At 39.6% G+C, this 14,993-nt stretch overlaps 1 protein-coding gene across 6 annotated transcripts in view; it reads left to right on the forward strand.

Annotated features, from left to right (window-relative positions):
• Window positions 1-14,993, forward strand: part of GUCY1A1 (guanylate cyclase 1 soluble subunit alpha 1) — a 44,908-nt gene that overhangs the window by 14,288 nt on the left and 15,627 nt on the right. For all 6 annotated transcript variants that reach the window (XM_084625547.1, XM_084625546.1, XM_084625544.1 and 3 more), the window contains one exon: window positions 9,919-10,338. In XM_084625547.1, coding sequence (XP_084481673.1) covers window positions 10,084-10,338 — 255 coding nt within the window. In that variant the 5' untranslated portion in view covers window positions 9,919-10,083. The remainder of the gene's footprint in view (window positions 1-9,918; window positions 10,339-14,993) is intronic.

Below are 14,993 nucleotides of genomic sequence, written 5' to 3' on the forward strand. Positions count from 1 at the left end.
ATAGTTGTCACATAAGAATTACTATTGTTATTTTCAGATTCTCACTTCAGTCTTTGCACAAAACTCCTACTGATGTCAAGGAGAGTTGCAAATACAGAACAAGGGCAGAACATGCCAATTAGCATGGAGATCATTTTACATGTCCTCTCCCTGTTGCTGTCATTTGCATATGCTGACTTTTCCTGTGCAGAAGTCTTTCCAGAAGCATACTATGCCATTTGACAGTAGCTCTTCCTTTCCACAGTGATGAGAAAGCAGAATATTTTGAATGGAAGGATCTCACAGAAAAGCAGCTGAGATAACTGCAGAAGTCCCACTGAAAACAATGGCCGGCATAGCAGAGATTAAATATCCTAAGAAATACCAAGATTTGCCTTCTGATTTATTTACTTTCCAATTTGTTGCAGAGGTTCAGTAAAGCCTGTTTTGCATACACCTTAATAGAAAGGCTGACAACAAAAGTGTTTGTTCATTTACTGCAGTCAATCCATTGTGCTGCTTTCTCTTAACGTTATGTGTGCAAGATAATAAGCTGGTGAGATCTCAAGGACTGGAGAAGGGCAAACATAATACCTATCTGTAAAAAGGGGAACAAAGAAGACCCGAGGAATTATATATTGATACCTGGAAAGACATCAGAACAAATTATTAAACAATCAATTTTTAGCACCTAGATGATAACAGGGGTATAAGTGATTGCCAATGTGAATTAGTCAAGAACAAATCATGCCAAACCAACCTAATTTCTTTCTTTGGCAGTGCTACTGGCCTTGTGGATGGGGGAAGCAGTAGAAGTGACAAATTTTGATTTTAGTAAGGTTTTTGACTGTCACACATGATATTCTCGTAAGCAAATTAGGGAGATATGGTCTAGATGAAATGACTATAAGGTTGATGCACAACTGGTGGAAAAACCATAGTCAAAGAGTAGTTATCAATAGTTGGCAGTCAAACTTGGGGGGGTTGGGGGAACATATCAACTGGGGTCCCATAGGGTGTCTGTTTTGAGTCTAGTACTATAAAATATTTTCATTAACTTCTTGGATAGTGAAATGGAGAGTATGCTTTTGTGCAGCTGACACCAAGGTGCAGGGGGCGTGGGGGGAGGCGGGGTTGCCAGCCCTTTGGAGGATAGGATTAGAATTCAAAGCGTCCTTGACAAATTGGAGAATTGGTCTGGAAACAAGATGAAGTTCCATAAAGACAAGTGCAAAGTACTACATGTAGAAAGGGAAAATCAAATGCACAATTACAAAATGGGGAATAACTGGCTGAAAAAGATCTGGGGGTGACAATGGATCACAAATTGAATACAAGTCAACAATGTGATGGAGATGCAAAAAAAGCTAATGTCATTCTGGGAGGTATTAACAGGTGTGCCGTATAAAACACTGGAGGTAATTGTCCTCTACTTGGAACTGGTCAGAACTCAGCTGGAGTACCGTGTCCAGGTCTGGGCACCACACTTTACAAAAGATGTGGACTAACTGAAGAGAGGGACAGAGGAGAGCAATAAAAATAAAAGGTATAGAAAATCTGGTGGCTGAGGAAAGATTTAAAACAAACAACAAACAAACAAAACCAGGCATGTTTAGTCTTGAGGTAAGAAGACTGGGAGGGTTGGGGAGGAGGGATCTGATAACAGTTTTCAAATATGTTAAAGGCTGTTACAAAAAGGACTGTAATCAATTGTTCTCTATGTCCACTGAAGGTAGGACAAGAAGTAGTGTACTTAATCTGCAGCAAGGGAGATTTAGGTTAGATAATAGAAAAAAATCTTTTTAGGTATAAGGATAGCTAAGCAATGGAACAGGCTTCCAACGGAGGTTGTGGAATCCCCATCACTGGAGGTTTCTAAAAACATGATTTGACAAATACCTGCCGGAGATGGTCTAGATACCTCTCAAGATCCCTTTAAGCCCTATGTTTCTGTGATAAATTTAATCCTGCCTCATCTGCACAAAAATGTTTCACTTTCTGTTTTCCCCATAAATTTGGTGAAAGAATAAAAACCACCCTGGTCTTTTCACATATTGTAGACATACATTTAATTATTAAGCTCTGTGAGAAACATTGTCTGCTTACAATGAGGTGTTTGTAACTCTGAGGTTCTACTGTATATAGCCTCAAATACCCCTTTTCCCCCCAAACCAGAGAAATCATGGACCTATGACCTTCTCGCCCATATGACAAACCATCTTCTCTAATTAGGAAAGTTCCTACTCTTACATAGCCTCCCATGCAGCCTACCTCTTACTAGCTCTCAAGGATCTCAGAGGAGTTGTTTCAGTTGCTACTATCATGTCTAACACATTCACCTGCAAAAGTGCCAGAATGTCAAAAGTCATGGATGTGTTTTCTTTCAAATAGAAGAAAACATGCAAATCTCTGAATCTATTTCCGTGACAACTGTGGCAAAACTACTAGGATCTGATCCAACTACTGTTGGATTCTGAAAACTGTTGTTGACTTCCATGGGAGTTGGCTTGGGCATTTAACTGCCTTTCGTGTTTACTCATAGTTATTAGTGATTATTCTGTGTGAAAGACACAGTAGTGCTACAGGTGGCAAACATTGAGTCAGAAAAACCTGCGGTTAGAATTTGTTTATAAAACACTGCTTGCCTCGAAAGGGCTTAGTTTTCGAACAAATATGTGGGATCCAGAGATTTCAGGGAAACTTTTGGTACACAATTGCTTTTTAAACTTTCTGTTCATTACAATTTAAAACAGTGAACACAACAATATGTACCAGGAAATATTTAGCCATTTAGTATCTTAATACAATCAATGTTTTATACCACCACGTAGTGTCCCAGTGCCTTAGATAAAACAATGGCAATTGTACTTGTGCAAGCTTGTGGCTTAATATGGCAAACATACATGTTTAACTTTACTGATTATGAAAAAGAGGGGGGGGGTTTGTTTCAAGGGCTGTAGGATTTTGGAATCTCTTAATGGCTTGTTTTTAAATTCATCCACTGTTATAAAAAAGAAACAACAAATCTGTTAGATCATGAATATCAAACAAAAATTATAGTTATAGCCACTGTCAGATAAAGGCTATTAATGTTCAGATTTTATTATAATAAAGTATTTACTGTATCACTGCAAGTCAAGTGATTTTGTAGACATGTACACAACTAACTTTATTCCTGAGAGCAGTCATGGGACTACTCAGGTGAGTAAAGTAACTTGGGTGTGTATAAGTTTGTGGGGCCAGGCTGTAAGTATGCAATTAGAGAAGAGGGAGCCAACCAACAGAACACTTGACTGTCACAGTTTTCATCACAATAACTTCATGTTTTTGGACCTGCAATCTCTTTCTCATTTGTTGATTCCAATTTACATTGTTTGAACTGTGGAAAAAATTCTGTTCTCAGTCATATGCATATAACTCCCATTGGTTACCATGGAAGTTGTACCTGAGGACAGGATTTTGCACTATAGGATCAAGAAAAGATTCTGTCACGGGACTATTCGTAGATTTATTTCTTTGACTCCCCATTATTATTCATTACAATTATTCAGTTAAAAGCTTTATTGCATTTTGACAGATTGCAAATCCAGAGAATAAGAGGAAAATATTACATATAAGTCTATGTATTTCACTTAGAAGTATGAAAATACAATTTCCCAAAGTTCAGTGGTGTTTTGAAACCTGGATTTGGGTTGGGTCCATCTCTGAGAAGACTGATAAATCATGATATGCATCTTTGTTCTCTTATATTAATAGTTAATCAACTATTCATGCAGCAGAAACATAAGTCACATGTTAGGTACAAAGCCCTTCATTTTATCTTTAAAATGTACACATCTGTGATTTTTAAAGTCTACTCATGTATTTTATGGAGCCCTCACTTCACATTGATTGCAATGGAACCACTGAGGACTAAGGTGCTACTCAGCATGAGTTGTGGTGGAAGAATCTGATTTAGGAAACTCCCTATCCCCAAACCCTCCCTCCACCTCCAATGTTTTTTCTTCCCCTTATGGTCTATCTCTTGGCTGGACAGCTGGCTAATTTTGCAGTAGCAGAATTATTGGTCCCGTTTTCTCTGACGTAACAGATTTTTAAAAAGAATAAAATATTAAAAATTAGGAGGAGCTATCACACTAGACTGAGAGAAGGTCTTTCTTGCGGCTCAGAGTGAGATATCAAGCAGGGGAGTAACTGGGATGATGTTCAGTATTTAATTTGGATTTCATAATATGGTTTCATTATTGCAGGAAGTCATTAAGACTTTTAAAGTAATGGTAATCCCATGAATGTTAAATTTCACTATTGATGTTTTGAAATATTAGTTTGTAATCACTGAAATATTTCAGTAATTATTATGACTGCTTAGTACTGTGGCACACCAACCTCTTAAGGTATTCAGTAGCAACAGATGTACCATGCCTTGGAGGCAAGCCTTGAAAGTGCTTCAGTTGTTAGGTCCTATAGTCACCAGCCCTGGTGGATCTCAGTAAGTACTCAGACATGTGGCTAAAATGAAGGGATATTTTATTAGGTAAGAAATGCCAAGGGATATTTTACTAGGACTTGCAAGGATACAAATACCTTGCAGAGCAATAAAAGGTTTGGGAGGCTCGGCCTTAGTGCCTGGGATGCGTCTCCAGTCCAGTGCCCTACTAACAGCAGGTAGCAAACTTGCAGGTTTCCTGGATAAAATCAGTCCATGGTGTGTCTCATCGGGGGGCCCCTTTACATTGTTCACAGCTACTGTGGCAGCATTTTCTGCACAGCTTCTTATAAGGGAATGCTTCAACAACAGTGGCAGCTACGCTATACACCTCCTCTCCCCTCCCACAACATACTCCCTGGCTGAATGTAATTGTCCTGTACAAGGTCAGTGAGCCCTTCTTATGTATCCAACTCCTGGTCACAAAACACTGACCACTTCTCAGACTAATCTCCAGTGTTGAAGGCACTTTGTGTGCAATAGACTTTTTCTGGAGCTTGTATATTTAAGAGCCTGAGCTAGCCACCAGGCCCCTCCCTGCTCAGTCATCTGGCTGCAGGTCCCATACCTAGTCTCTGCTGTTTCCCTGCAGGTTCTGCAGAACCCTGAATCTGGTAGCAGAGTCTGCCCATCACAGTCTGCTCTGCATTTGGTTGTCCAGCTTCTGCTGCAGCCTGTTCCCTGCTTGCCATGTGGTTCCTCAGCAACTTCTTCCCTGTAGTCAGCATCTTTATTTTGCTATTGGCTCATCATGCAGCAAGTTCTTGGGTCAGAGTCTTTTATAGAGTTTCTGTCCCTCCCCATATTGGTCAAGACAGGGGGCCTGCATCTATGTGTCCATCCTGGAGGGTCACAGGGCAGCCAGGAGGCAGATAGCATTTTTCTGCTTAGCGGATTCATCACTTTTCTTTACATTTAATAATACAGTCCCAGTCCTTGTGGAGTATGGTGCCAGTGTGGACGCTGGCCAGAATCTAAACCTCTGTGTACTACACATGATATAGAATAGATGTTATGCTTTTTAAAGGCTGTATTCTGCCCTTCATCTTGGAATCATGATTATGTTATATGTACCCATAAAATGCCTGTATGCCAAACTCTTCTTGATGCTAATGAGAGTTCTGTGCAAGGAATGAGGACACTCAAGGATAGATTCTCAACTCTCTCCAAGTTCTGCACAAGCAAACTTGATTGTGGCATTTCCTAGCTTTTGAGTGCTAAATTGTGCAATCTTTTAATATTGTTTTCTTTTGTATGTTATAGACATATAAAAATAGGGTTATGTAGTGTTGCCAGTGTTAAATTGGATATCCATTCTATAGTGTGAGTATGAAGAAGTTTCTGGGCCAGATTCTTAGCTGGTGTAAACCGGTGTAGCTCCTTTGGGATCAGTGAGCTACCCTGGTTAATACCAGATGAGGATCTGATGTTTATGAAGTGTATTTTATCGGCCTATTTTTAAATTTTTATATTGTTTTTCATGATTTCTAGGTACTAATGCAATTGCCTCAAGGCAGGTTGGCTGATGTGTTTGCTCTGCTAAAATTAGGACCAGATTATTGGCAGGAGGCAAGGTGTGGTGTCATTGAACACCTCAATGGGAGAGTTAATCTCATACTGAAAAGACACAAAAAGGTTTAACAAATATCTCATTGAGGAGATGGGCACGTTTGGGATCACATGGGTCACACTCTTCTCCAAGATCTGCAGTACCTAACACAGCAACTGGCACTTGTCCACCTGAAACCACTCTTACTGACACTGAGAATACTGTATGCAGATGTGAATATATCCTCCAATTGTTGAGCTGCTGTGTGCTTGAAAGCAGTCACCAACCCAAAACAAATGAATGTTTCCCTGATATGTGAAGTCTGCATCTGCTTCATAAGGTAACTTACCAACAAAGCAGATGAAGCAGATGAAGAAATACAATTAATTTTTTTATACATATGAGATTTAATGAGATTAAATGAGACTAAACAAATACTTTAAAGTTCTTAAAAGATGAACATGTTTTTTGTTGTGGGTTTGGGGGATCTTCTCTGTGTGTATTTTAACAGAAACTTGATTAAGATGCTTGGGACTAGACAAAGTACTCTCACTTAATTTCAAATCACTGAGGATAAGAGATGCCATAAATCCCCATATTTCACTATATGTCTGTACTCCACATAATTATAAAATCAATCTTTTGGTTTACAGACTAGTTTGCTTATGATTTTTGTCCTATTTGCATGAAATAAGATTATTAAATAGTGCTTGTTAAATGCTAGTTAACAAGTAGTCATGCATCTGCTCTTCATGGAAATTTTAATATTAACCTGTTTTTGAAAGGTATGGTTGATCCATTGCACTGTACTTAACATTTATTTTTCATGGACATTTATTACTAGAGTAAAGAATTCACAGGTAAATAATACAAGTGAGCATAGAGGAAGGCACGTCACCTGGTATACAGGCAAGTATAGATGGAAGTATACTGAAAAGTATTAAAAACAAAAGATTTTGAGCAGTGCAGTAAATATCCTGTATAATTTCATCAGTGTTTTCCTCTGCATAGCATGGTATAATTTTGGACAGAGTCAAATGATCAACACATTTACTGTTTGTTGTTTGATCCTGGGAGCTGTGAGTTTTTTTATTTTAAACTTGCTTCCAAAGGTAAATATAATGACAGTTAATATGAGATAGAGGGAGAACATGAATTAACACTAGATGTTGTCCTGGGATGCACTCTGTAAGAGCAAGATTTGGGCAGGAAGGACAGGGCTAGAAACTTTCCAGGTTTCCTCATATCTCTTTAAATTATTATTTGTTGTCAGTGGGTGTGTTCAAGTATTGTGAGCAACCATCATTCTTCAAACAAGTATTGGGACTGTCTGATTCAGGCTGTGATGTACTCCATGTCCCATATTTCTCATACTTTTTTAAGGCCCATTATAACTGACGATATTTCCCCAGTAAACAGTAGCATGATAATGCATTGTCTTGCTACTGTCAGTATATTAAATACCTATATCTCTATATTGTTTGAATTAGGGAAGTGTCTTCCATAACATAACAAACTTCATTTTCTTACTTCTACCAAACTGAGTGCCAAATACATAATGTAACTTTTCGTGTTCATATGACTAGAATTTGTCTTCTAACAGTTTCAGGAGTGCCTGATATCTCACTTGCCCATATTTTCTCCAGCAGAAGTCAGAATTCAGGGGTTTGTTTTGTTTGTGTTTTGGGAGTGTAAAAGATGCATGTGATGATGTCCTCCTATAATTTCTCTCTGTGATTTTTATAAGGTGGTGGTGTATGGATGCTGGCATGTTACTGTACATGAGTCTGCCAAGACATTGTAGAACTATGTTTCCTACTTTGTTTTCATTAAAGGTTTGATTCTGTGTAAGGCAATGTAGAGGTTCATGGTTTGGCCCTACTTTGTTAGGCTAATTCAGTGCATTGTGGTTTTAAATGGGGATATAGTGTACCAAAGGGCCATCCAGTTTCTTTTTGTAAAAAAGATAATGTACTTAGCGATAGAAATAACAAATCAGTTCTTAGGAATACCTTTGTTAGGAGTAAGCTTCAGCCTTTTCTTAAACTGTTTTGAAATTTAAATATTAGTACAGTAATAATATTTTTATTAATATTATTGGAGTAATTAAGGCTCTAATTCTTCTCACTTGAAAATCTATGAGGGTTTGATATAGACTTCAGTTGAAAGAAGATCAACCTCATGTTTGGAATAGACTTACTGGAGCCATAGGTTCAAATGCTACTGGGATTAACACAACCCTTCAATCTTCAAAAGCTGAGAATTTGAAATTTTCATACAGTTCATTTCTGATCAGAGGCAGTGTGTATAAATGAAGAATTTCATTCATCAGGAGCCACTTTCCAAGGGTCACTGTTTTTCAATGCTACATTGTTTTCCAAAAGATCTTTTCAAAAAGAAAATTTTCTTAAACCCTAGTGTATTTCATACAGTGTTTATATAAAGTGCTTCAGTATTGATATTAAACTGATTCAACATTATTCTTAAAAAGTAAGGCCCCGAATCAGCAAAGCACTGAAGCATGTGCTTAAGGATAATCAAAGACCTAAAAAACATTTTTTGACAACGTAGCACATACATTATTATCAAGCTTGGAAGGATTAGATTTTTTTGGATAAATGTCGGTAAATGTTGATTTCTCCATACATATAGAATTGGTTGAAAAAATATTTCCATAGATGATAATCAGAGTTTACAGATAGGCAAAGAAAGATGAATGCTGCTTGAGAACTTTTTAGAGTCAAAATCCTGTGATTTAGACTTTTGAATGAGACTTATTATAAATGGACTAAAATGAATAGTTAAAACTGGCATGATTTGTTGATTTCTGGATATTTACTTTCTATATTTCGACATGTGATGTTGAAAATTTGTGTTTTAATGGTTTATAAAGCTTGAACTTTTTGAATTTTGTCTATCCCATTCCATAATTGTCTGACCCTGCCCCCAGTCTGGAGGTTAAGTCAAGATATTGCAATTTAGGAGGTAACAGGTACGGCATATACTTGTTACAAAGGGGATATAATTGAGTGATAAACAGGAGTTGGAAGTAGTTTTAAGGAAGCTGGGAAAAGGAGGGTTGGGGCTTCTAAAATCTGGTTCCATGGGAGACAAATCCACCCTTTTCCTATCCCCCTTTAATCCTCATATGAGGGGAGGACTGTGGGGTCGCAGCAAGAGGCTTGGACCAGACTGGAAATGGGGAGAGCTGGTGGCAGCCCTCTCAAATGATTAAGGAAAGAAAGATGACCAGCAACGTACAATGTATTGCTGCATATTCCCAGATGTGTTAAGTGAAAACAGTTGCAGCCTAATTAAACCACATCCACTGCAGCTTGCCTTTCTACCTGCATGGCCAGGACAACAGCCCTGAGCTGAGGGGCTGGATCTTGGCATCCAGGTCTTACATTCCAGAAGTACATCCAACTCTGTCATACTTGCACCGCATATGAATGTGATGCTGTGAGTAGTAAGAGCACTGAGGCTTAAATTCCCATGTTAGTAAAAACAAATCCCATTGTTCCACTTCAGGTAGTTTTTTTGAACAGGAATGAAACATGTTTTCTGACTGTTGTCAGTGTGTCTTTGTTTGTTTTTCAACAGAGACCTATTCCTTCAACATGATCACAGTTACAGTTCAGATAAAATATATTTCTGTATAGCTACCAGGGCCCCAATCCAACATGCACATAAAGTACATCAGTAGTTGAAGTCAATGAAATTATTCATGGGCTTAAAGTTAGGCATGTACTTAAGTTCTTTCTTGGGTGAGAGCCTCTGGGTTATGGTAAGACTGACCTTACCATAACTTGACATTCCCATAGCCATAAGGCAAACTAAATTAGTGTACACTATCAGTCTTTCATGTTTTGATTCTCTTTTTTTCTTTCCTCTTGTTTTGTAGGGTTATAAAGCTACATCTGTTCCTGCAGTGATTTATAACGACAAATAATCTTCCACAGCAATTGCGTTCATCTACTGTTCTGGCTTCTACTGTTAGTCAGCAGAAGAGAATTAAACACAAAGCAAAGCACTCTTAATCTCAATAGACAGAGAGACTTTGTACAGTATGTTCTGTACCAAACTGAAAGACCTGAAGATCACCGGGGAATGTCCTTTCTCCTTACTGACCCAAAGTCATATATCTGATGAACATGAGGAGGAATGTGGAGAAGTGCCAAATAGTTCTAGAGCAGCTTTGCCAATCTGCAAAGAAGTCAGTGAAAAAGACACTCACAGGAACCTTCCACAAAGGAAAACCAGTAGAAGCCGGGTGTATCTGCACACGTTAGCTGAAAGCATCTGCAAACTGCTCTTTCCTGAGGTAAATGATTACAGGGTACTGATAATAGTATTTTATTAGAGCATTACGGATAAACGTTCAAAGAATGCATTTTAAATAAGCATTAAAGTATATGTAAGTCTTTGAATCAAGTTCAAGCTCCTTGTTCTTCCTTCAGGGCCTTGCCTAGCTCTGTCCTTGCCTACATCTCTGCTCTCATTTCTTCATTCTCCCACTGCTGCTGGATGTAATTGTGCCAAAATCCATTTTGAATCATTGTGCCTCTTTCGCTTCATCCCTTCTTCCATGCTGCCCGGTACTCTTCAAAGGCCTCCCTTCGCCTTTTACATTAATCATCCTCCATCACTTCATTTAAATCACTCCTTAAAAATATGTTTCTTCTGCAAATCATTACACATAATCCACTACAGATAGGTAAATAAATCCTTTTAATAAAAATGCAAAATAGCTATTTCCATACTGAAGGCCCTTCTGGCATATTGCTTGTTTAAACTGTATTGTCTGTGTTTGATTTAGGGCCCAAACCTGTAATGCTTATTCATATAAGTAGTCCTTCTGAAGTCAACAGGATGCCTACGTGCAGTATTGAAACCAGTGGGCCTACTCGCCTCATTAAGGGTTACAGCAGCTAGCTTCCAAACTACTTGAAGCATTTCTTACTGTATTGCACTGAACATAGAATCATAGAGGGTTAGGGTTGGAAGGGACCTCAGGGGGTCATCTAGTCCAACCCCCTGCTTGAAGCAGGACCAATCCCCAATTTTTGCCCCAGATCCCTAAATGGCCCACTCAAGGATTGAGCTCACAACCCTAGGTTTAGCAGGCCAGTGCTCAAACCACTGAGCTATCCCTCCCCCCGAATGTCTGTGCTAAATTAATGACAGGTTTCAGAGTAGCAGCCGTGTTAGTCTGTATTCGCAAAAAGAAAAGGAGTACTTGTGGCACCTTAGAGACTAACCAATTTATTTGAGCATAAGCTTTCGTGAGCTACAGCTCACTTCGTCGGATGCATAAAGTGGAAAATACAGTGAGGAGATTTATATACACACAGACCATGAAAAAATGGGTGTTTATCATACACATTGTAAGGAGAGTGATCACTTAAGATGAGCTATTACCAGCAGGAGAATGGGGTGGGGGGAGAGAAAACCTTTTGAAGTGATAATCTTGTTTATTCCTCCTCCTCCCCCCTACCCCCACTGTTCCTCAGGCGTTCTTGTTAACTCCTGGAAATGTGCTGGAAATGGCCCACCTTGATTATCACTTCAAAAGGTTTTCTCTCCCCCCACCCCACTCTCCTGCTGGTAATAGCTCAACTTAAGTGATCACTCTCCTTACAATGTGTATGATAAACACCAATTTTTTCATGGTCTGTGTGTATATAAATCTCCTCACTGTATTTTCCACTTTATGCATCCGATGAAGTGAGCTGTAGCTCACGAAAGCTTATGCTCAAATAAATAGGTTAGTCTCTAAGGTGCCACAAGTACTCCTTTTCTTTTTGTGCTAAATTAATAATACAAATAATAGTGACATGCAGAAATAGTAAAGACATATTTTCTCAGGTGCAACTTAAGGCCTAGTGCAAAAAGAAATAGAGGATATACATGCCCTGCTCAAACTAGCTGAGCAGTCAGGTGCCACAATATCGGTTTCAAAAAGTATTGATAGCAGTTGTTTTAAATACTAAAAATAAATAATTAAACATTGCCCAAATAGTGAGGTCCATGCACAGGCAAACTCCATTGATTTCAATAGTAGTGAGAACTGGATTAAGTCCTGAGGGTTTGACTCAATGAAAGGAGCTATGTGAACCTGCACCAAACAGATTTTAGAAAGCATCTGCTTGACCTGCAAGGCAATATGTGCACTGCAGATGAGAGGGAGACTGCCAGTCCATATAGACAGACTTGTGCTAGCTTGCGTGGGTGTTGCAGCATAGGTGGCAGCTTGGGCTAGTCACCCAAGATTGGACCCAGGGGGTTGGATGGGCGTGGACTCAAGTGGCTATCCTGAGCCACCACCCATGCCACAGCATCCACACTGCTATTTTTAGCATGCTAGCTCGAGGAGAGCTAGCGCATGTCTGTCTACTCAGGCTGGGAGACACACTCCCAGCTGCAGTGTAAACATAGTCCAATTGTCTGGCTTAGGCTGAGTTCCATGACAGGTGTGATGTCATGTGTATAGTGCATGCTGGGACCTTCTAGTGGATGGGGAATTGGTGATCAGTGGTTAAGTTGGTTCTCATGAAGTCTTAATAGGGGGAAATAAATTTTCAATTGTTAATGTTCTGAGTGTCTATGTTAGCTTGGCTGGTGACATTCAGCACACATTGCAGCAAGCGATGGAATGTTGTTCATTCTATTTGCATGTCTGTTTTCACAGCTCTTCCAGTTCTTATACTCAGCCTATCAATTTTTAATAGACTCTCTTCTTTTACTTTCTGCCTGGTGCAGTAACATGAAAGACATCTATCACTTAAAATAAATTCAGAGGAAATTAAATTCTGCAGGCAAATGTATTGGCCACAGTGCCTTCTCGCAGTGGTCCCACCACAGTCATTTGTTAACACATTGTCTGTGACTGAAGCATATTTTGCTTGGCTAATTTTATTTTTAATTTGCTGCTGCTAATTCTCTCTCTCTCGCTCTCTCTCTCGCTCTCTCTCTCTAACAAAATAGATTTTTTGGTTTTTGGAGAATGGTGTAAGTGTACACAGCTCTTCTATATAGAAAGACCATAGTCCAGATCCTCGTTGGGTGAAAAGGGCGCAGCTCCACTAATGCTGTGACCATGTGCACTAGCAGAGGACCTGGCCCAAGGTTACTACAACAGGAGTCAACAGTAGTTGAAATCAGTGGAGCTCTGTGCAGGCACAGCAGTCTGTTTTCATCCTATCAGCTGCAGGATCAGGGCCTGTTTTCCCAATCATCCTCCTTTCTAGATGGATTTAAGTTTGTTTAAAAGCTTATTTCTTACTAGATTACCTTGTGCTTCCCTGCCTAACAGTGACTTATGTCACCCTTTTTTCAATATGAAAACTTCAAAACAAAATGCCAGATTGTGTCCCTGATCAAAGCGTGTCACTTCCATTGACGTCGATGAGACTTATGCGTAGGAATCAAGAGCACAGTATGGCCCAAAATAACTTTTCTTTAGGCTCAAGATAAAAGAGAATGCATGTGGGTTTTTTGTTTCCTTGCTTGTTTGGATTTTTTTTTTTTTTTAATGATAGAGTACAGTACTTGGAGTTGAGTGAAGAGTTGGATTGCCCTCCACAATCTGTTCCTGTTGATATGCTCATGTGAATTACATCTTGTTTAAATGAGGTTTCTTTGGGTTTATTTGAAAACCAAACTATTTGCCTTTCTTATGATATTTGTTTTTCCAGCAGAGTATCCTTCCGTCCTGGCCTGTCTTCTGGAAGCATACAAAGTGGAAATTACAGTGGAACTGATACATTTCCACTGGATATGGACAGGCCAGACCAAAGAGAATCTGCACACAGGGACCCTGAAATGAGAGGATAGCATGCTCCCTGGTGGTTTTCTGTGCTGGACCATGGAGGTGTGGGTTTTGAGTGGTGCTGGGGCATGGTCAATAGATCCAGTCACAGGGCAGATTCACTGGTCTGGAGCCATATATTAGGTGTGTGCAGAGAGCTGTGGCCTGTGTTCCAGACCGGAGGCTGGAGTAGGAACTGCAGAGTGGATGTGCAAGTGTGGGCTGGAGCGGGGTTGGATTATATCCTTCAGACACCCTAGTTGGCCATTCTCACCAAGTCTTTTTACCTGGCTCTTTAAATAACCAGAATTTCACCCTTAGGATGCCTTTTTTAGAATGGGCAGAGTCACGCTGGGGTTATGGGAATTCCTATATTCAAAACTGTTCTCTTTTCTCAGGTATTTTATCATCACAAAAATGGTTGTAGAGGTTATTTGAGGCACTGGTTGGTGGTTATTTTGGAAACTATATTTTATGACTTTTCATCTTGACCCCTTTAACGTGACTTCCTAAAATTGCCAGGAAAAAAATTGCAGCACTTAAAGCCCATAGAAACGTTATTGCTTAAGAGAAGCACTATCTGTTGTCCTTCAATGTGGGATGTACAAGAAATATAATTAGTTTTTTAGGAAAAAGTTAACTGCAATATGAAAACATGGCATTAGTAGGAACATTGCCAGCAGATCGAGGGAAGTGATTATTCCCCTCTATTCAACACTGGTGAGGCCACATCTGGAGTATGGTGTTCAATTTTGGGCCCCCCACTATAGAAAGGATGTGGACAAATTGGAGAGAGTCCAGCAGAGGGCAATGAAAATGATTAGGAGGCTGAGGCACATGACTTATGAGGAGAGGCTGAGGGAACTGGGCTTATTTAGTCTGCAGAGGAGAAGAGTGGGGGGGGGGGTTTGATAGCAGCCTTCAACTACCTGAAGGGGGGTTCCAAAGATGATGGAGCTAGGCTGTTCTCAATGATGGCAGATGACAGAACAAGGAGCAATGGTCTCAAGTTGCAGTGAGGGGGATCTAGGTTGGAAATTAGGAAAAACTATTTCACTAGGAGGGTGGTAAAACACTGGAATGGGTTACCTAGGGAGGTGGTGGAATCTCCATCCTTCGAGATTTTTAAGGCCCAGCTTGACAAAGCCCTGGCTGGGATGATTTAGTTG

The sequence above is a fragment of the Lepidochelys olivacea genome, assembly GCF_965140295.1.
Source record: "Lepidochelys olivacea isolate rLepOli2 genome assembly, chromosome: 4".
In the NCBI taxonomy this organism is placed as follows: Eukaryota; Metazoa; Chordata; order Testudines; family Cheloniidae; genus Lepidochelys; species Lepidochelys olivacea.